At 40.4% G+C, this 23,046-nt stretch overlaps 1 protein-coding gene across 3 annotated transcripts in view; it reads right to left on the bottom strand.

The window, feature by feature from the left end:
• Window positions 1-23,046, bottom strand: part of UST (uronyl 2-sulfotransferase) — a 170,793-nt gene that overhangs the window by 85,148 nt on the left and 62,599 nt on the right. For all 3 annotated transcript variants that reach the window (XM_035320731.1, XM_035320734.1, XM_035320732.1), the window contains exon 3: window positions 5,554-5,709. In XM_035320731.1, coding sequence (XP_035176622.1) covers window positions 5,554-5,709 — 156 coding nt within the window. The remainder of the gene's footprint in view (window positions 1-5,553; window positions 5,710-23,046) is intronic.

Genomic DNA, 23,046 nt, shown 5'->3' with positions numbered 1-23,046 from the left:
ATACGAAGTAATACGAAGTAATACGAAGTAATACGAAGTAATACGAAGTAATACGTACTACTAGCTGCCTGCGTTTTTAATGACTGATAACTGTGTGCAGTGGGGCACATGTGAGCATTACAAAGTACCTCTCCAGTCTCCCCTGTCCGTCACCTCCCCTGTTGCAGGTGCCAGCTGGCTATAGTACCTCGTTGAGTCACAGTGCAGTACCACAGCAGTTCCCATTTCACTTCACGTGATGCCTTGGGCTTGTTTCAGCCTGCTGCTGGACCAGCAGAGGCACTTTGGCATCAGGAGCACAGAGTCTGCAAGATGCATGCAGATGGCTGCACAGCATCTGGCTGCCTGGCTTTTTTTTTAAGCTCCTGCTACCAAACTCCATCTCTTGTGCTATGATAACTTACTCTAAGGCAGACGCAGAATTTTGTTTTGACTTGAAGTACCTTCATACTTAGACACTTAATGTTCAGCTGGGCTTGTAAGCAGATGTGGATAAAGCTACAACATGCATATGAACAAACAAGCAAAAAACATTCTTTAAAAAACCCTGCCAAAAGGGTAAGTAAGGCTCAACAGAAACAACACACAGATGTCAGTAGGGAAAAATAAATAACTGTAATGGCTCACGGCCACATGCAAATTGTGGCCATATTTCCCATAGGCCCCTCTCTCTCTGATCCCACTGTGCTGAACTGATTTCAGCTTAACAAGCCAAATGTATTGCTCAGGAATACCAAGCAATCAGCTCTCCTTTTAAGATGATGCAAAAACAACAACAACAAAAAAATCATCCAATGTCTCCCAGAAGAGTAGGGTCTCTAGGATTTCTTTTCTACAAGAAAACTGGTATAGAGGAAGAGTGAGGAGTGGACAATAGCTGAGGAATGTGAGTACCTTTGGATGGAGTGGACCATGAGGAAGGAGATAGATACAAGTACAGATCATCCAGGATATGGTCTTAAACCACCCTAAAGTTCAAAGGGGATGAAGACATACAAGTAGCAGCTGATACTCCCTGGTATAGTAGCAGATACCACAATTATGCTAGCAAACACAGTCAGGGAGAGAGAGGAACCAGAACACATCCATGTTTGGGAAAGGAAGCTGCAAAAATATCTGGGGGAAGCCTGAAATGCACACATGCCCACTAGGACATGGGACTGTAAGAGCCATCCACCTTTCTCACTGTCACCCTGCACTCCCCTGCAAGAGTTAATTTCTAGCACTTTCAGTGAAACAGTGCTTAAAAAGTTACCAAATGCTTTGGAAATTAACTAAATCACACCAGAAAGTTGATGCTGCTGAATGAAGACCTAAGGGAGAGGGAAATACCAGGATACAAAGAGTGTGTGGACAGAGACAGGCAGTGGCACCCTGGGCCTATGTACTCACATCTGCCAGCAGAGCCCGTGGTGCTGCCCAAGCACTTCAGCTCAGTCACTGGGCAAAAACGAGCCCAAACCACTGCCCGTGCTGTGCTGCTGAGGAGAGCAAGACTGCATGGCCCATGGCAGGCATCTGGGAGGGATACTAAAGCAAAGCGAGCAGCTGGAAGGAGCACTGTGGCATGATCAACTGTGCCGAGACATTTGCTATCATTGACAGAAATATCTGAAATTTAAAGATAAATTACATGAGCAGAAGAAGAACACAATCCCCCTCAGCAGCAATTCATTGCAAGGACTAGTCTTTCTACCACTGTGACTCCTTGCTTAAGCTTTCATTCTATTTTATTCTCTAAAATCAATTTTCTGACTTTTAAATGGGATCTTGAAACAAGACCAGATCTGCAATTAGAGCCAACTCCATAAATCACAAGCTATATTTGAATCCTAAAGCCCACCTGAGCAAGAAAAACAAGAGGCAATACTCCAAGGGAAAAAAGTTTCCCTCAGACTACAGTCCTACACTATCGTTGTAGGATCTCAGTTGGCCATGCTGAAAGAATCAAGTCACCATGGCTCAGCATCAGCAGCGTATTTTTCAGTCGCTGCTGCATTGTAAATAACAATCCAGCAGATGGCACAGTGAAATGACTTGGAGAGAGACTGCTTGGGGCCCTCCCTGAAAGGAAAGAAACGTGGACGATGGCTTTGCTCCAGCCACAGCATTGTTCCTGCATCAAAACTCAGCTCAGCCTTGTGAGATAGATGTTTATGGAAGAGGGAAAGGAGGTGTCCTATCTCCACATGCTGGCCTGCTGAGAGCAGTCCCATTGTGTTTGAGATTTGTAATAGTTAATTGCACTGGGAACAGAAAGAAATAATCAGATAATAATCTCATCTAGAGAACAGCCAACATGTTCCTACTTTTTGAAGCTGATTCATTTCACTGGGAGAGAATCTGAGGTCAAAATGTATAAAAATGGTGAGGCAACTGATTTTCCAAGTGGATGACACTATGGTTTCCACTAACATCGATGCAAATACGACAAAAAAATCTCAGTATTTGTCTCTCTTTTGAGTTGTTCACCTTCTTTTATACTGGTTACGGTCTCCAATGAAGGCATGTAGGGTCCAGGAGGCACAAGTATCTACAGGCATTTGGTATATCGCTTTCATCTCAGTATTACTTCATTTCCATAAACAATTCACAGCTCACAGGAATGAAAACAGATCTTCATTTTCAACTCTCAGAGATTTGGAATTGTTTCAAAAATTTCTTAAATTCCCTGAGCTGCTTCGACCAATTTTCTGCCTTCAAAAGAATTTAAGAAACATTAGCAATGGATTTTTAGTGTGTTAAACTTGAATTATATATAAAGCCAGCTGTCTGTCCAAATGATGGGTGGTAGAGGAAAATGATGTGAGGACAAACTATCAGGTACACCTATATGCGGTCAGTATTTGCATATCTATAAGCACACCCATTCTTACTTCTGAGTTCAAAAAAGAAGTCTGGGTTGGGGCAGTCATGGATGCGCAAGAATTCATTTTGCACCCGTGCATCTGTCACTTTAAAGCCAGAGCAATTAGGTTGACTTTGTATACATGAATACTACGTGTAAGTTCTCTATTTGGAAGCTTCTAATTATTAATTGAAAATATTATAGTAAATGGCAAGGACCTAATTAACTCATCTGCTTCCAGAAGCCACTCCTTTATGCCCGTGGATGTTCAATGGCTACACTTCTAATTGCTGGCAGGCAGACATAATTTGGGAAAATTTCTTAGTAGGGTGAAGACTGGAAAAGGCAATGAGCATACAGATTCCAGTTAAATGCAAACTCCATAGTCATTAAGAACACCTACATGCTTAACTTTATTTAACAATAGCAGACTGTGCAAGCTAAATATTTACAGAAAAGTCTTGGCTGGATCAGAGCTTTAACCAAACACGGGACAGACAAATGACAGAAGGGAGAGAGCAATAACATCTCGAGTGAGTTGCTCATGTGGGGAGCCTACAGCCCAGCCCTCTTTTCTCTCATTCCAATGCCTGAAGCCTGAGACCATTCATACTCTTAATTTCCTCTTGTGTGTACCACATTAAAGGTGGGAGAAATAATTCATTTTCCATATTTTACTCATTAAAAATGGGAAGAAAACTGAAAATACCCTAAACAACAGAACAGTTAGTGTCTCCAGGCATGTAACCTGGTGATCAAATGTGCTTTTCAGCAAAAGTACTCATTAAATTATGAACCTATTGTAACTGCATAAATAAGCCATAAATTAAAATAGACACATTATAGCAGGGCATGCTAGAGAGTAAATCATCAGCTCTGTAACAGTATGTCTACCGCTATCTGTGTTCCTACACATTCACCGTGCGGTAACCCAAAGCTTTTGGAGTGAAAATAACAATGCACCTATTGATCCTGTCAGTGTATTGCTTGCATCACAAATCAGTCTGGGCTTTTTTGGAATCTTGACATGTTGGACCAAAGCACGAAAGACTGTTTACATGGGATCTGTTACCATGTTTAACATGTTCTCTGCCTACCAGAGAAATGCAGCAGATCATGAGGATGAAGGATTGTGGCTGTTAATACTTCTGAGGTTTTTAGATTTTATCTCCCAGTTAGCAATGAAACACAATGAAGGACATAATCAAAAAACCCAAACAACCCCAAACACAAAAGCAATCATACCAATAGAAATCCCCTACTGCATATCCAACAGTTAAGCAGAAAAAGTAAAAAGCATGAAAAATAACACAAGATAGTTTGCCCCTGACCTGACCATTCTGCAAACTCCCCAGGCTCCATTTTGCTGTGCACAGAAGGATGCTGTGGCAGCTACAGCCCTGGGCTTTGCCCCTTCCCTTGGTCACTCAGTGAGGCTGAGCAGGGGCAACAGAGGTGGCACTGGCCTCTTCCACAGCCTTTTGGCTGGTGGGCAGCTGCTGTCTCTGGCCACACACAAATGCCCTAGAGGGTTAGGGTGAATTGCTGCCTGTGGGACTCGAAAGGCTACACTGGAAGGAAGGAATGCGGGAACTGCAGTAGCGACATCCGCTCCCAAACTTTAACCTGGAATGAACTGCTATATCTAAAATAACAAACATTGAAACTTATGCTCATAAACAAGCTACAGATAAGTAAACCCTAACCACGGGATGGTGCCACTGGTAGGCCCATCCCTGTGTTTTGATCGCTGCACACATCCTTTTGCGGTCTGTAGATTGCTCATCTCAGGAGTGATGCAGGCAGCTACTGAAGCACTTACCTGAATCAGCAGATCAAAAGAACAGCTGTGGGCAACGTGTGAAACAGCTGTGTGTAGGGCATCTGCATTAATCAGAACACTTTGGAGACTGAGTTTTTTGTATTACTTGCATCAATACCTATGGATGGCATTGATAGTTCTGGTGGGCACATGGTTACCTTAGATACAAGTGAATTTAAATAACTAGATCTTTTGTGGAATCAAAGCTGCAAAAGTAGTGCCCTCTACAGCTTTAAGGGAACATAAAGAGGGGTGTCTGGGTAAAGAGATTTCATTTGGGATTGCTTCAGTGAGGACTGTATTATAATGTGAAAAAAGTAGACAAGTGAGAGGCTGAGATGGGTTCAGGGTTCAGGCACAGCAACATGAGTTAGCATGGCCTGGGGAAAAAAAAAATGATGCAAGTGATTACTAAAAGTGAATAGGAAAAGCCAGCAGAGAAACTGTTGGCTATTATTTATTCATACTCTGCTTAAAGAGACCCAGGCTAGGTCTGAATAGGCCGGCATGCCTACGTGAAAAACGGCTGTGCCCTGGAGATACCTTAACACGTCCCAGAAGCTGTTAGCACCTAACTTCACTGGTAGTAACTCTTGTTGCATCTCTGCTGGATTAACTGCTATGTCAAGTACATTCAAGAACTGTCTTACTGGAAACTTTTTTTTTTTTTTTTTTTTTTTTTTAACATAACCTTCCACATTGTGCTGCTCTTGGCTCTACCATCCATTTCTCCTGTTAACTAAAGCTACTTAGAAGATGATGAATACTGGCAGATTACTCAGGTAATACATCTTTTCAATATGATTTGTGCTAGTTCCCTTTGTTTCTCAGCTTCACAAACACAGTAAGAGAACAGGATCTAAGTTGAGCAGGAGTAAATTACCTGTTCATTTTTGGTCAGTCTTGTTTTGTTATGAATGTCAGACGTTACCAGGTTGAATCCATGTTTCTCTGATAAAATTCTTAAAAGCAAAACCACAGTTCGACTTCCACACTTTCCAACTCTGTTGTAGACCACCTGGCTGGGGAAAGGAAGTACCTAAATAAAGATTGAAAAAAAAACATGAGTCAGTATATTGCTATTTTTGGCTTTGTATCCCTGTCACAGAATATGTTGCCCGTCAGCCAACAGGTATGTAGAAGAGAATTTCTAGGACCCTGCCCAGGTCAGAAACATTCATTTCTACCAGCAAGCTATAAGCTCTTTATAATAAAAACACGTGGCTCAGGAGATGGCAAACATAGACTTCCCCCTCGTGACCTACTTTAAAGTAACAGCACAGATCAGTAGCTACACAAGAAACACTTAGCCATGGCTGATGACTTCCAGTGAAGATGATGATGGACCTAAGCTTGTTGACTGCCTCCATACAAAGAATGAAGAGCAGTGAACTTGTGCTACAGTTTGGCAGCTCAAAGTGAAGTTGATCTAACGACAGAGGAATGCTTGAGTTGCAAAACTTCAGCTTTAAAGAAGCAACAACCAATTGGAGAGAGCTAAAATTAATTAACCGTTTCAATGTAAAATATAAACATGAATCTTCCAAAGTCTTAGAGAAGGAATTGTGCCACTGGCAAGGTACATACTTGTGCAACAAACCATGCCAGAGGACACTGATGGGCCTGGAGGACAAATGGCACAGTCTGGTCACAGCCACATAGGTGACATTCACTAAACATCAAACCAGACGAGCCACATCCCACCCACCTACCGGCAATGCTTTCCAGCCCAAGTCTCTTCCACCACACTCTTCTCCCCATTCAGATTGATAGTTGACTTGGACTAAAACTATGCCAAGGACTATTCAAATAATTTAACAGCATGGGCAGCTGTGATCCCAGGCTTGGCACTCTTCATGCAACTGCTGCAGGCATCAGTGCTCTGTACCAAATACCATCTCTCTAGAGCTGAAGGTAAGTTTATTTTTTTGGCTCCAAAATAACCCAACAGAGGGTAGAAAAGTTTGAAATTTCTTCTTTCAGTTATTTTTCAGAAATTCTTATTACAGTTTGGCAACATTTATTATTATAATTTTTACTGCCTTTGAGGCAAAGACAGAGAGACAAGGGGTGCAGGTGGGGTACCTGTGTGGTTGTAACAGTACTTCTGCAAGGCACAACCAAAAGAGCAGCTCCTAATAGCTAACTAAATGCTTTTTGACAGCTCAGGTATTCTAGAAGTGCTTCAAAAATAAACAAAGCAACATGTCATTGATAGTGCTTTGTGTGGTAGACTAACATGAGAAAATTTAGCATATTAATTAGGAAGTTTTATTACTAGACATTGAAACTCAGCTTAGAGCAATCACAGGAATAATAAGGTCAGTAATACAGGAAGCAGTTTGGCTCAAACCCCAGATCACCTGGGGAAAGGTAACAGATCTAGTCAAAACTTTCAAGAATGAAAGAATAGGACAACTGAGAGGTGAATGTGATACCATGATTCATGGACATAAAAACCAACAGGATATGAAAATCATGAACACTATTACAGTAAGTCCAGTGAGGAATTATGGCCACAAGTCTGCACCTAACATAAAATGGTACCAAAGTCCAGAATTACTAAGTTCTTCTACAACAATTTCTAAGTTCTTCTACAACTACCTACAGGCTTGCCAAGCTGATATCTGCCATGGATGGATGAACACCCACCTCTGCTCCACTCAGTGAAGCCTCAGTTTGGCTATTTCCATTCAGACTGCCGGCAGGGAAAAGGCTTTTGATTATTTCTCCAAATGAATATTTAGAAATAGCTTTCATTAACTGCCAGCTTACAAACTGAACTTCATTAAGCCTGCTTTCATACATTTGCACCAGCTGTTTTCCACTTCTGGAAAATGTCTGTCTTGCCTTTGAGGCAAGACAACCAATGTCATGAGTGATGGACTCATCTTTTAAATACCGTATGTCCTATCACACTTCAGACATTTTTCATGCAGCTTTCATTTTTTGCTACTTAATGATTTGTTTGGATTCAGTCATGGCAGAAGTGGTGCCCCAGGCACAGCAATGCCTCTTCTGTAGTGTCCTTGCTGTGCTCTCTCCATGCCTGCTTGTAGGGGGTTTATGTGGCAAGGTTTTGGTAGCAGAGGGCCAGAGGGGTGGCTGCTGTGAGAAGGATCTAGAAGCTGCTCCATGTTAGGTAAGGGCCCCACTGCTGACCAGAGCTGAGCCAATAAGTGATGTTGTTTGCACCTCTGTGAGAGCAGATTTAAGACAGGAAAAAAAAAACAACAACAAAACAACAAAACAAACAAACAAAAAAAAACGCTGCGCCACACAGCAGCTGGGAGAGTGAGAGGAGTGAGGAACAGCCTTGCAGGTGCCAAGGTCAGTGAAGAAGGAGGGGGAGAGGTGCTCCAGGCGCTGGAGCAGAAGTCCCCTGCGGCCTGTGGTGAGGACCATGGTGAAGCGGGCTGTCCCCCTGCAGCCCATGGAGTACCACGGTGGAGCAGGGTTCCACGCTGCAGCCCATGGGGGAGACCACGGTGGAGCAGGTGGACCTGCACCGATGGAGGCTGCAGCCTGCGGAAGACCCCTGCTGGAGCAGATTCCGGGCCGGACCTGCAGCCCGTGGAGAGGAGACCACGCAGGAGCAGGTGATCTGCAGGAGCTGCTGCCCATGGGGGACCCAGCTTGGAGCAGTTTTCTCCCAAGGGATGGACCGCCATGGTACGGACCCATATCTGGAGCAGTTCTTGAAGAGCTGCTGCCTGTGGGCAGCCCATGCCAAATCAGTTCAGCAAGGACTGCATCCCGTGGGAGGGACCCCACAGCACAGGGGATGAGAGTGATTGAGAAGGAGTGGTAGAGAAGAAGCGCCATAACCTCCATTCCCCTGTTCCCCTGCGCTGCTCAGGGGGAGGAGGTCGAAGAGGGTGGATGGGGGGGGAAGGTGCTTTTGGTTTCTTTCCTTTGCTTCTCGCTTCTCTAGCTCATTAGTAATAGGCTAATAATCTTACTATCTCCCTATGCTGAGTCTGTTTTGCCTGTCACGATAATTACTGCATGATCTCCTTGTCCTTATCTCAACCCTTGAGCCCCTTTCATCGTATTTTCTCCCCGTTCCTCTTTGAGGAGGGGGAGTGAGAGAGCGGTTGTGGTGGAGCTCGGCCGCCCACCCGAGTAAAACCACCACATCGCTACAGATCTCCCTCACTAACAGAGGTCCAGCACAACTTCTACAAGAGGCAAACAAGGCTTCCTCTGCAGGAGTGAGTGGGCACAGCTAGCTTTCTCCTCATTCAGCAGTTTTGATTTCTTCAGTGACACTGAGATAAGGTCACTGTTTCTTATCCATTATTTATTGCATGCTAATTTTAGCTATTGCCTAAAAAAAACACACACACACACAAAAAAAAAAACAAAAAAAAACACCCTTCTAGCTCCTAAATTTCAGCTGCTCCTTAGAGGTAATGAGGAGAAGATCAATGAAGCACTGACCTTGCCTATACTTGTCTACTGCTGCTCCTGGGGATGCCAGTCTATTAGCTCCATGTCACCCATGCTGTGTCTCTTGGAACTCAGATCCTCGTAACACACTATTTACTGACCAAATGGTATTACTGTCTGAGAGTCCACAGTTTCCTCGACTTAGGCTATCTACCAAAGCAAAATGATGAGAAATTGCATGATGTTGTAAGGATCTGTTCTGCATAGCCATTCCTGCAGCATACACAAAAGACTTCCCTGTCTACTTTTGGTAAGGTGAATAAAACTGATGTTTGTTATTTATCTTCTAAGAGCAGAGTATTTTGTCATTCCAGTATATATTTCTAATGTGTCAGAAGTCAGAGTATGATTGTTACATTCACTAAATTAAAAAATAACAAAAAATAATAAAATAAAATAAATAAAAAGCAGTCTGCTGAAGAACATAAAACAAGCTCATAGAGCTATTCTAGCGATTAGGGTCACTACTGATCAGAGATGTTAGGAACAGTTAAAACTGGAGTGAAAAGTAAAGAGAACTATTCCATATCAGATTTGAGATCTGCAGACTGGCTTAGAAGCTTCTGTCCTAAAACTGAGGAACCAGAAAGGGCAAGTAGCTATTCACTGTTCTAAAGAAAGCTGGATGCAGCCTTGCTTTGTTCCTGGATGATTTCCAAGAGCTATTCTATCAGTAAAAGACATTCTGAAGTCACATGATCACATTAGATAAACAGTATAGCAAATAGCAGCAGCATCTAATAATATAGACCAAGAGTCATCTGTTTTCAAGAGCTTTAAATTGGCTAACATTGTCAGGACCTCACGGTTTCACCTACAGCAACACACATATGGCACTTAAGGAAAGCTTGTTTTTCCATTAAGACAACTGCGCAAAATGTTTCCTGACACAAGGCCTGCAACATGGTTCTAGGCAATACATTTTGAGCACAAGGAACAGGTCATGTGCCAAAGCAATGGTGTGTCTCAACCTACAGTTACTTTTGCTGGTGGTGCACTCATGTTCTCTAGCAGAAGGATTTCTAACTTAATAGCAGTCAGAAGAGGCATATGGGCTCTGGCACTTCTCGTGATACTGGAGCAGCTAACAGATCTTCATCGGAGAAGGAAAATGTTTCCTCAGGAAACCTTTCAGATTACTTTCATAGAGGACTGCTAACTAGAACAAAAATAAAAGGAGAAATCTAGATATCCTTATATATAGTGAGAACATCATATATAATGTTGAGTATTATATAAAGCGTTGGTCATTCATTGCACTTTGCTATCATCATTACACTTCAAGACCAAAAGAACATTACTATTGCTACTAGTAGCAATGTTTAGGATATCCTTCACTGCAACATAACCATAAAAGCTGTGACTCCCCAGATTAGCTGTGGAAGGGGTAGCTATTTGGTGATCACTGTCTTGTTTGAGCTTTCTCCAGTAACACATAACACACCATGTCTTCTCTATTTTGCCACACTTATATAAAGGTTTTCTATGAGAAAACTGGCCCCCTTATTCTTTATCAATCTTTCCTACAGAAGCTTTGCTTCCCATGAAAAAATCCATTTTCCCATGAAAAATGCAAAATCCCATCCTCAGTGGTTACAGAACTCCAAAGGTGATGAACCGGATGGTGCAGCTGAGCTAACTTTTGATACTGGTATGAGTACGTAGGATAGAGCTTGGAAATGTTAAACAAGGCTTTGTAATTATTAACTGCTTTGATTTTCATAGCAGAGTTGCACTTTGCAAGATAGTGAGCAAAAATTTTTCTACATTGATAGGTAGTTCATTTCAAGTGAAATTTTGCTGCACTCAGATTAAATTCAGCTTTGAATGAAATCCCTGATTTTGTTACCCAATAACTTTGGGGTGAAACTTATTAATACAATTCTTTAAAAAAAAAAAAAAAGAAAGAAAGAAAATAAAAGTAGGCCTTTGCAAAGTTTCTGTTCTAAGTGCAAATAACTTTGCCAGCTAACATCTACTAACCAGTTTTGGCCAGTTTTCACCTTTGTTTCTGAAACTCACCTTCTTATGTAATGCAGTTCTGCTCTGTATGCAGACAATAACCATGGCAACGTAAAAAAGAAACCAGAAGCAAATGCTCACTACAGATAGAGAAATTGAAATAAAGGGCTATTATTTCCAGACAAGTGTTTAGTTTGAAGGAGGCCAATATATCAATGCCTTGATTGAGTAAACATGTGAATGCACTTGGGTAAAATCAGACAAGATTCAAGATAAAGACTACAGCTCTAACACTGCTTTAGAAGAACACAATAATTAGCTGTAATCAAAACTTCACTTGTAGCACTGCTGAATGTGGCTAGCTTTAAGGATTAATTGCTGAAGGTTTGCTAACATTTTGTCTATTAACGTCACCGTTCCACTCACACACCTAAATGCAACAGAGAGTGTGCCCAATACACAAAGCCATGCAGCACAGAGGCTTTTGCTACTTAAACAAATTTTTGTTTAATGTGACCAGTTCTCTTAGGACACTGCAAATCTGCTTTCTGCATTTCAGAAAGAGTATAAGTAATTTCTTGGAAGAAGAAATACTTCTTCTGGAAACCAGAGTTTGTATCAGGCAGATCTAGAAATGCAAGACAGAGAAAACGAGAAACTTAAAAGGAACTTTAAAAGAGGAACTTCTTTGTTTTCCCACTCACAATACACACAACAGCAATAGTCAGACAATGTAAGAGATCATAGCAGAAGAGATGCTTGAAAAGAACGCTCCTATAATATTAGCAGAAACAGGATAGAAAACAGAGGTTTGGGATTTACAAACTGCTAATTGGGTTACATTTCATTTTGCAATGGGAATTCCACCATATAGGCTAATTAACTGAGGTGATGCTCGGCAACATAATATTCATGTAACAATGCACAACTTCAAAACAATTAGAGTGACTTTGTTGAGCATGGCACCAAAGCCCAGAGGTAATTAAGAACAATTCAAACATGTAATTAATTTTGGAGTTATACAAATTGGTACTTACAGTTACAGAAAAATAAAACCCACACCATAATTACAGCAGCTCTTTCCAAGGAATTTAAAAGTTATACAACAATTTACTTGTCAATTCAAACTTTTTTTTTCTTCCCCCTTTTGTTCCACAGTTAAAGAAGTTGACAAGAACCATTCTGAATGAAATCCAGTGGAAGAAAAATCATGTTTATCCCCAAATGAATTTGCATTAAGGATGACAACTGTCAAATAGCTCTTTAGGCCAGTAAAAATTCCCCCAGATAAATAACTCATGTCAGAGATGCACATACCCAAAAGCAGTCCATTATCTCCACAAACTTTGCAGGTAAGTGACTCACTCCAGTGACCCCTGTCCTTATGTACAAGAGGGCCTGAAGCTGATGCCCTAACTGGCTTCTCCTTTCTCAGCAGACACTAACTCGTGGCCAGAAGATGCTCCACCTTAACCACGTGAATGAGGCCAACCAACACACACACAAGTGATAAGACTGTGAAAACAAACACTTGCTGATGTCACACATCTCTATGTAATATCAAGTCTTCCCTCTGCAACCCCTCCATTTTCTTCCGGCACAGCTGAGACACAATCATAAAACTTTGAAAATGGCTTACTGTGTCAAAGCAATGGCCTGTTTGGCTCATGAGTGGTGGAAGATGTTCGTTAGGGAGAGCAAGCAACACACAACACTGTCTGCAGACCATTTCTCTCTGACATTTCTCCTCCTCTTCCAGCACACCCAAAAGAAATTCCAGAATTTTGTTAACCACCATGCATTTCATTTTTACCTTACCTTCTACTGTTGCCAGTGAACACCCATTCTCACATTGTGGTTTTCAAGAAGACAGGTTAGATAATTCAATTACTAGCTTTGAGATCTTAGATCCATCTGATGCCTCTTTTTCTGTGAGGTTTGCAAGAAGCCTGACACAGGCTACTTAAAGACAAACATTGAGGCCAATAAGGGATAGCATATCGCAAAGATAACTTCAGGAATTGCTAAAAATAAAAATAAATAAAAAAAATCCCTTTCCAAACAAAAATTACCTTATTCTCACTTAAAAGCGCCTACAACAAAGAATTCCTAACACTAAGATTTGCCAGTAGAAAGCATGGCTGAAAGGGGAAAAAAATTACCCTCCCTCTCCCCCAGCTAAACATCATAGATACAATTCTGTCAAGTACCATCACACTTCTCTGGGCAACCTGCGCCAGTGTCTTACCACCCTCTGAGTAAAGAACTTCTTCCTTATATCTAATCTAAATCTACTCTCTTTTAGTTTAAAAATTGCATACAGCTTTTAGAAGCTGTGGATGCCCCATCCTTGAAGTACTCAAGGCCAGGCTGGATGGGGCTTTGAGCAACCTGATCTAGTGGGAGATGTCCCTGCCCATCCATGGCAGGGGTGTGGAACTGAGTGGTCTTTAAGGTCCCTTCTAACCATTCTGTGATTCTCTGGGCAGCCTGTTCCAGTGCCCTACCAACATTAAAGATTTTTTTCCTCATATCTAATCTTAACCTATCCTTCTTTAGTTTAAAAATGTTACCCCTTGTCATGTTACTACACTCCCTGATAAAGAGTCTCTCCTCATCTTTCTTTTAGGCCCCCTTTAAATATTGGAAGGCTGCTATAAAGTTTCTCTAGAGCCTTCTCTTTTCTAGGCTAAGTAACCCCAACTTTCTCAGTGCAATCATCCAGCCAATTACTTATCCACCGAGTGGTCCATCCATCAAATTCACATCTCTCCAATTTGGAAACAAGGATGTCATACAGGACAGTGTCAAATGCTTTGCAAAAGTCCAGATACTCATCAGTACCTGTCTGTCTACCTGTAGGGTGTAGTGGCAGTAGACAAAGAAAAGCTTTTGGAAGTAACCAACTCTAAAGCAGACTAGACAGCATCATCCCCTTTATGGTTCACTGAAAATACACTTAAAACCACAAGAAAGATAAGGGTGAGGTTTGTTTGCAAAGTCTGAAGTCGATACAGCTGCAGTGGAGCACTGAAAATAGGCAGAAGAATAAACAGAAGATTCTTCTGTTGCATCTTCATTAAGCAACTAATTCAATTGAAAAAGCATGACTTTTAAAAACAAAGCATTTCATCTTTTTGGCAGCTAACATATTTGGAAGAATAAGTTAAAATGTGTTCCCTAATGATTCAACATCCCTAAGTACCAAAATAATTGAAAACATAAGCATGGAGCACAAGCAACAAAAGGAGACTGGATGTAGACACAGTCCTCCCACTTACTAAGACAGAAGAAAAACATTACTATAAAGTGTATTCCAATGTTAATGTTTCCTGATTCATCCCACAAAATATATCTATATAGCCAATACAAAACCCTCATATATATATATATATATGTATGTATGTATATGTACATATATATATACATATTTCTGGTAAGTACTGAACCCCTACAATTCTAAAAAGAGCTAAGACCAAAGCATAAAGATGTCTGCCTGTTAAGTCCTGGATCAGATCCTATTACAAGATACTGGGTCCTATTACAAGATACAACATCTATGCATACAGCAAACTGATACTTTGATAACATCCATAACAACCTGGGAAAAGAAAATTGCAAAGAGCAAGCTTTCAAAGTTAAGGCTGAACCTTGTCAACACATTTGGTTTTGCTCATTTTATCCCTCATGTCTGATTTATTTTCCTACAACAGCAGCTTGCAGATGATCAAAACCTCTACTTCTGCTATCTGCTGCTCAAGATTTTCCAGAAAAGAGAACAGAGACTGAATTTGTTCCAGGTACGTGAAATGACCGCGATTTTTAAATTCAGCACATGCATACAAAAAGTGAAACAGATTGGTATAAAGCAGATGCTCATTCAGATCACTTGGCAGTTTCAGGTGGTCACCGATATTGGACAGCACCTTCAAGTGCGAGCAGACTCCTGGATCTAAATCCCTCAGACCTGTATGGAAGTGGCAGCAGCTCCATCTCCTCTTGGGGATGAAGCAGGTGAGAGGGAATCACCCTACCAAGCAGGTAATGACTGGGGCTACAGCTGAACACCGGCTAGATTAACCACGTCTTTTCCTTTCACCCTTTCTTAGCACGGCATGCTTTTCAAACTCCTCCTCATTCTTCTTGCTTTCCTCTGCAGTTGGCAACTTGTTCACCTCTTCTGGGACCAAAATTAGACACAATGCTATACCTTTTCACCCTAGCACCAAAGAGAAGGGAACAACTACCCTTCATATCTTACAGATGTCCCTTTTTAATACAGCTGAGAATGACATTTAAAAGAAGCGAAGATTGTCTCTCATATACAGAGGGGTGCAGAACAGAAAGACCTTACTCTTTTCCTGTGGTTTAACCTCTCTCTACCCTACATGGGTGTATGCAGATCACAACAGAAAATAAAGAAATGTAAGGCTGTCATTAGTTCTCTTCTGAAAAGCATTTTCATCTTTTAGTTATGAAGATCCTCACATTGTGTAATTCATCTTGCTGGCATGTGCCTATCTCATAACAAGATAAAGGAGATCAGTGATGCAAATTGTTCACTGATGCTTGCAATTGAGAGAATGAGCATGAATTCAGGTAGGTTAAAATTTTTCATGTCACTTCAATCACTCTGCTTTCCACCAAAAGGTTTTCATGTACTATTGAAAAACCCTTAAGCTGCAGAATTTTTGCAAGCCAGGTTCTAACTCCAGAGCACCTTGACATTTATATATATATATATATCTGTGAAAATAAAAATGTTGGAACTGTAAAGTTTAAAACTGATCAGTTTTCCTCCTGAGCCCAGGGTTTTGTACACTCTGTGATGTGCTCAGAACACACTGGCACAGTTATTCTCTGCTTAAGTAGTAAATCCTATCACATCCAACCCACATATTTATATTGGATACTTACAAAATAAGAGATATTAAGTAGCTAAGCCTGGTTTTAAAACTTTTTATAATACATTGTGGCATTGGAGTTCCCTTAAGTAACCTAACTACCTTGTAGCAGTTTCTGTGCTTCCAATGCAATATTCATGAATCCACCCAGGGAGCTAGTAATATTGGATTTGACTGTGGTGAGTGGTAGACTAAATAATTTATTCCTCTATATGCATTTGTCTTGCTTCACATTAAGGTTTAACTCTTTTGTATCTATTGTGGTTGACAATCAGTCAGGCTATAGCTAGTGTAACACATCGTGGCTTTACCACTACCAAGGACCTGTCACACTGTGTCTCAGTTTGCCATCCTATCCTTTACTTTAGCCCCTCTTCAGTACTTTCACATTTTATTTTAATCTTTCCAGCATGGTCTTAATCATGTCCGTCTTTTCCATTGCAGGCACTTTACAGGTCAATTGCAGTATGAAATAAATGTTGTTTATAGCCACAACTGAATTTTGATTTGTAAAACAGTCCCGTTGTGCTGGACTATAACCCACAGTTTCATTACTGACAGGCTGGCTCTGGGGTGCTCCCACTCCACAAGCTCAGAGGAACTCAAAGGATGTGGATTTCCTTCAGAGCTCCTGCAGATAACAGATTCAAATCTGGTTCATGACAATTTGTCACCACCTGGAAGGAGCAACAAGAAGCACCTACATGAAGGATGATGTACTGCTGGCCAACTCTTCCAGGGCCAGAATAACTTTCCCAACTGACCAGAGTTCACATCTGAGCCACAAATGTATCCCATGGCATTGGAGATGCCACATGCTGGAGGCCCACTATCAAGTGCTCCCATTTTACCCTGCTGCAGTCTGAAATGATGAATCTGGCTTGGTCAGAGAAACCGAACTTCATTCCTGCTGCCCAGAGGAGGCCTCCTTTCTATTACAATGGAAGGAACTTCTCCCTGCACCTACTTAAAAATCCCAAATGGTGCCAGCGGTGAAGGGCTCCACACTCCCCCAGGATACCAAGGACTTTTTGGTAATGTCCTGAGAATTACTTGTTCATATCCCCACTGCCCTGGCTTATATTGCTCACCTAAACTCATCCTCCACCTGAATTACCATACCATCACTCTTACACTGGCCCACTCAAGACAAACTGCCCTCTTTGCTCAATTTTGACTCTATGGTTGACCACACATAGTTGATCTCCCAATCTCCTTTTTGATTAAAGCTCATGGTTGTTGTTGAAGTACTTCATCACTACTTACAGTTCCCTGTGCTATACTTCTTAGTTACAAAACTATACAGTAGAAAAGTACCGGGAGCTACAAGGTTGCTTTTTAAATCATGAGGCTTTCAAATTAACATTAGAATTCCTATTTGTTTTTCAGTTTTGCAAGCCTTTTTAACATCTGGATTTTCTTTTTTTTTTTTTTTTACTTTTTTTCTTCAAACAGAGTGGCTGGAAAATATTTTTTTTTCAAGTCAACAGAGATTCTTTCAGAACTGTTTAATGTTAATATTTCAGGTTTAAGAACATCATCAAGGAACACGAGGCTTGTGGTAAAATCACAAATGTTACTTAACTGAGTCACAAGGCTTAGAAACTTCAACCAAATCAGTTTGTCACTTTTACAAGATATCCTGTTGTGCTACTCTAATCCAGAATGGCAGATTTTTGTTTTCTCCACTGAAGGTTTAGGTCACCCAGACCTAGCCTCAGTATTATGAACCAGCATTTCCTAAACAACGTATAATCAAGGCAGCCGTGATTTATTATATTTCTTATTTACCTGCCATTCTATGGAGTCATGTATTTCTGCTAAGTTTCCTTATGTAGTGTAACATATATCCATTGGAATATATTTGATACAACAGTATTCCTATTTGAGTGGATACGACTAAGTGACTATAATGTCCTTGTGCTATAATGTCCTGTGCTATGTTTATGAATACAGTCCTGTCATGAAGGGGAAGAACAGGGAGAATGAACTGGGCAGCTGGAAATTTGAAACTGCAATCTGTAAAAGATCTTCATATGCTGTGAAATAATCTGCAAAGATGCTTAGCAGGTGAACAAAAATAAACTCAGTACAAATTATGTCCTAAATTTCAATGAAAATACAGAGCTCTATTAGCTTCAGAAATAGGGACACTAGTGCCTTGTACAGTTTTTTAGCTATTGTACATAGTATGAAAAAAAACTACAGGTCAAAAAGTTGGTGATAACAGAATTTTTCTCCTTTGTGTAATACTGGAGTGGATGCTGTGTTAATGCCATAGGCAATAAAAAATTACCTTTAACTATGCATGCAGCTTGACAGAGTGCAAATCAAATACAAGACACTTTGAAAGCATCTTTGAAATAAGTTAGATGAAAACTACAGACTGGTATCATTCACAAAACCTGCATCCCTGTTGTTGCTCAGTCTTTCAAAATTGAGAGGCTGAAAATGTAAGGATTCGTAAAAAGCAAATTATCTACTGTTGGAACTTTATCAGAATATCATAATGCATAGTATCCCTCATGGATTTATCTTCTTGTGACAGGCAGTCTGGTTTAATTTCCCAAGTCTCTTTGTACTGTCCATTTACTATCAATCAACCTTCCCACCTTCCCATACGAACACGTTTTTGATATAGTATGAACTGAAGAAGAAAAAAATAAATAATAAGCTTTGCTATTTTGGGGAAAAACAGTATAATATTCAATTTATTTTCCTGAAGATTTGATATCAGTAAATGAATGTGAACAAAACAAACAGAAATTAGTGCTCTAGAGCTATTCAAATATTTTTACAACACAATTCAAACTTAATAGTGCAGATTCTATTGTAGCTTTCAGCAATGTCTCCCTAATACTAGAGGGCTACATCATTCACCAGCTATAGCTTTAGAAGGATTCCAACTGATTATAAATAATATACAGTGCTGTAATCTTCTGGAAAATCAGATTATTTTCTTGAGATACTGTAATTTATAAGCAAGAACACAATTTCAGAACAACACAAAATAATGATTGCCAATATTTCAACTATTATTTTACAACCCTTTAATAAAATTAAGGAAATATAAAAGTATTTTATATGTATTTTTAAATCTAAGTATTTATTGATTGTACTAGGCTCAGAAGCCCAGTTATACAGTAAAACGGTACTTCAAACTGTGAAGGGGGGTCCTTGTTGTTAAGACACAGAATTCTCTTTTAATATTTTGATTTTATCATCCATGTAATAAGTCTTGCAACTGTAGGAAGTTACTTACTGTATTTCAGCATTTCTGAATTCTGACAATTTTTGCTAGATGAAAACTTTCACACTGCACAATCATGTCATAAACAGCTCTTCACTCTATAAGCAGGATAGGCTATTTTTAAATCACTGAAATTTCTGCCTTCCTCCCTCCACCCTCATCCAGATTGACTGTTTCTCTGTGTTTAACCTAGACTGTAGCAAACTATAGGATGGCTTGCTTCTAAGATTATCCACCATTTGCTTTAGAACAGAGAATTTCAATTTGATCAAAAGCACAGACACTTCTGATTTGTGATTTTAAAATTCCTAATAAGCATGTATCTGAAAGAAAGCAGTCTTTTTTGTGTAGTTTTTAAAGTCAATTAGTTCATCCCTAACAAATTGATCACTTAATAGTGTATAGCACTACAGGAGTAGAAACCCATGCTCTCAAAAAGATTGCTAGCAATAAAGCAAAAGTTCAAGTGAAACAGGAAGTATCCACTCAAAAAAAAAAAAAAAATCGTAACAAAGAAAAATATACAACTCTTGGCTGTTATCCTTGTAGCGCTACCAAATAATTGGAAAAAATGAAGCTGGCAAACCTGATGAATATGAAAAAAGTAATGGAGGCAATGCTGACATCAAGACAAAATAAAACAATTAAAATATTTGTATTTGATAGCTGTGTGTGGCAATGAATGGGTACAGTGCATATCAAAGGCTGCTCAAGATCTCTGCTATATTTTCCTGTAGTCTTGATCCATATGGAAAACATGAACAATTAGTGCATGAGTAGTAGGTAGTAACTAAAATAATAGTGTAGAAGGAATTTATCCACTTTCCAGCTTGAAACAACAAAATCAATTTAAATTTTATTTTGTGCACGCATTTTTTGTTGTTGTTGTTGTTTTGACCTCATCCTGATCCACATCCATTTTGTGTTCACTTAAAGCTTTGAAGTACCGTCACACAAGTGCTAAGGACAGGACTTTACTGACACCTAAACAGCTGCCAAAAGGCATCAGAGCCATGATAGGCATCCCATGGGAAACCCATCAAGAAAAAGAGAAGGAACCACTTGAAAGTCATTTGTCATCTGTGTGCACAGCTCCTTTACACATATATATCAACTGCACCAAAAGAGGGATGTATCCTGATGCTCTTTGCAAGTTCTCGGGGGAGAAGCTCTCATCAGTAAAAACAGTAGGTTTGATGAAGATCGTATCATTAGCCCTCAAAGGTCAGGTTCACCCTCATGGATGGAGAAAAAACATCTGATTCACTAAGGAAACAGCTAGCCCAAATACTAGCACACAGTACACCATTTTTATTCACTGTAATGCTCACACAAGAAAAAAATCAACTGAACATCATCTGCCAAAATTAGCATCAATTTCACAAGTGTTTTTTACAATAGGCTGGAGTCATTGATAGGCATTACTTAGATTCCAGTGTACATGGAATGGATAAAAAATGATCACCTTGCAAAAAGCTTAAAATTAACCTTTTCAGATGTTTATAAGGAAAACAAACAAACAGGCAAAACAAAAAAACAAGAGAATGAGATAGATGCTAAAAGTAGGAAATACAATGCTTTAACTTCAAGAGTTTATTTTTACTGATAGAATAGGAGGTTATGTTTGGCTCAACTATATTCCTTTTTTATCTGCCACATGCTAATAATACCAGCAAGATCAGGTTATGTTAGTGTTACTGGAAGTTGTTTCTATGTGCAGAAAAGCACAGACAGATCTATTTTGGAACTAGAGAAAGTCCAAGATTAGTAAATCCCTGGTCAAGTCTTCAGTTCCTAAGGACCAAAGAAGAGTGGCCTATGCTAGGTGTGTTACCTTTGTACCACTGGCACATTCCCCTTAACAACGAAGGAAGCCTCAGCTGGGGGAAGACTGGAAAAGCTGGGTGAATGGGATGTAAAGGGACAACCAGAACCACCTCGGTGATATTCATTTGTGGCCCTGAACAAAACTTTCCTTGTCTAGCTGCACTGGGAAAACTGCTGCTGATACCTTTATATGAAAGAGCGACCCAGAACCCTGACCTCCTGACATGTAAGCATGCTATTCCTTGTTCAGAGAAAAGGTGCTACTTTCAGTTCTTCCACTGGGAAGACAAAAGGTATGTAAACCAAAATTTAAAAAAAAGGCACCTAGCCATGATGAAAATCACTAATATGATTTATAGTAAAATATTAGAATAAATTCTGCAAAACAGCTACTATTCAGTATCAGCTGTTGGTGGCTTTCTTCTACAACTACATATCACTGATGCTAGCTACCATTCATTTCAACCCTGGACAATGAATTGTTGTTCATTAACTTGATTCCTATTTTTTAAGCATTTTAAAGTAGACACACAAAATTAGAAACCCTTTGATTGTAAAATTTACCTCATAAACCTACTGAATACCCCTCTCATGTTTTCATTTCCTTCATGGCATGTTGTAATTGCCTCTGATTAATGCAGCTGGCATTAGGAAAACACTGGAGAGCTTCACCTAACAGTGCCAAGTAGGACTGACCCCAGTTGAATGCAGCAAGACAAGGATATACTTCCCAGGATAAGTGACTGCCAGGATTGCAAGAAACAAATCAAGGGCTTTTTTGTCTATTCATTATGCATACTAATAAAGCTGTATCATGCATAGAAGCCATGCATAACTTCTATAGGTACATGAGCTATGTGAGTGATAAAAGGAAGGCTAGGGAAATTGTGGGCCCTCTCTGGAAGAAAATGGGAGACCTGTCTACCTGAGACATGAAGAAGGCTGAGGTACTCAATGACTTTTTTGTCTCAGTCTTCACTGTCAAGAACTCTATCCACACAGCCCAAGCCCCAGAAGGCAAAGGCAGAGACTGGGAGAATAGTGAATCATCTACTGTAGTGAAATATCAGGTCTAAGACCAGCTTAGGATCCTAACAGTGCACAAGTCTATTGGACTTGATGGGATACATGTGTGAGTCCTGAAGGAACTGGCAGATGTAGCTGCTAAGCCACTATCCATCATATTTGTGAAGCTGTGGCAGTCCGGTGAAGTTCCCACTGACTGGAAGAGGGGAAACTCAAACCCCATTTTTAAAAAGGGAAATAAGGAAGACCTGGGAAGTATTGGCCAGTCAGTCTTACCTCATGGCAAAATCATGGAGCAGATCCTCCTGGAAACTATGTTAAGGCACAAAGAAAATAAGTAGGTGATTGGTAACAGTCAACATGGTTTCACTTATGGCAGATCATGCTTGACAAATCTGGTGGCTTTCTTTGATAGGGTTACAGCATTGGTGGATAGGGGAGAAGCAACTGACATCATCTATCTAGACTTGTGCAAAACATTTGGCACTGTCCTGCACAACAACCTTGTCTCCAAATTGGAGAGACATGGATTTGATGGATGAATCACTTGCTCGATAAGGAAGTTGATTGGATGGTCCCACTCAAAGAGTTGCAGTCAACGGCTCAGTCTCCAGGTGGAGATCAGTGACGAGTGGTGTTCCTCAGGGGTCAGTACTGGGACCAGCATTGTTAAACATCTTTGTCTGTGACATGGACAGTGGAATCGAGTGCACCCTCAGCAAGTTTCCCAATGACAACAAGCTGAGTTTGTGGCTGACACACTGGAGAGAAGGGATGCCATCCAGAAGGACGTGGACAGGCTTGAGAGGTGGGCCTGTGCAAACCTCGTGTAGTTCAACAAGGCCAAGTGCAAGGTCCATCATCTGGGACAGGGCAATCCTACGCACAGATACAGGCTGGGCAGAGAATGGATTGAGAGCAGCCCTGAGGAAAAGGACCTGGGGATGTTGGTTGA

The sequence above is a fragment of the Oxyura jamaicensis genome, chromosome 3 (assembly GCF_011077185.1).
Source record: "Oxyura jamaicensis isolate SHBP4307 breed ruddy duck chromosome 3, BPBGC_Ojam_1.0, whole genome shotgun sequence".
Taxonomy (NCBI): Eukaryota; Metazoa; Chordata; class Aves; order Anseriformes; family Anatidae; genus Oxyura; species Oxyura jamaicensis.
This window is presented reverse-complemented; position numbering and strand designations above follow the sequence as displayed.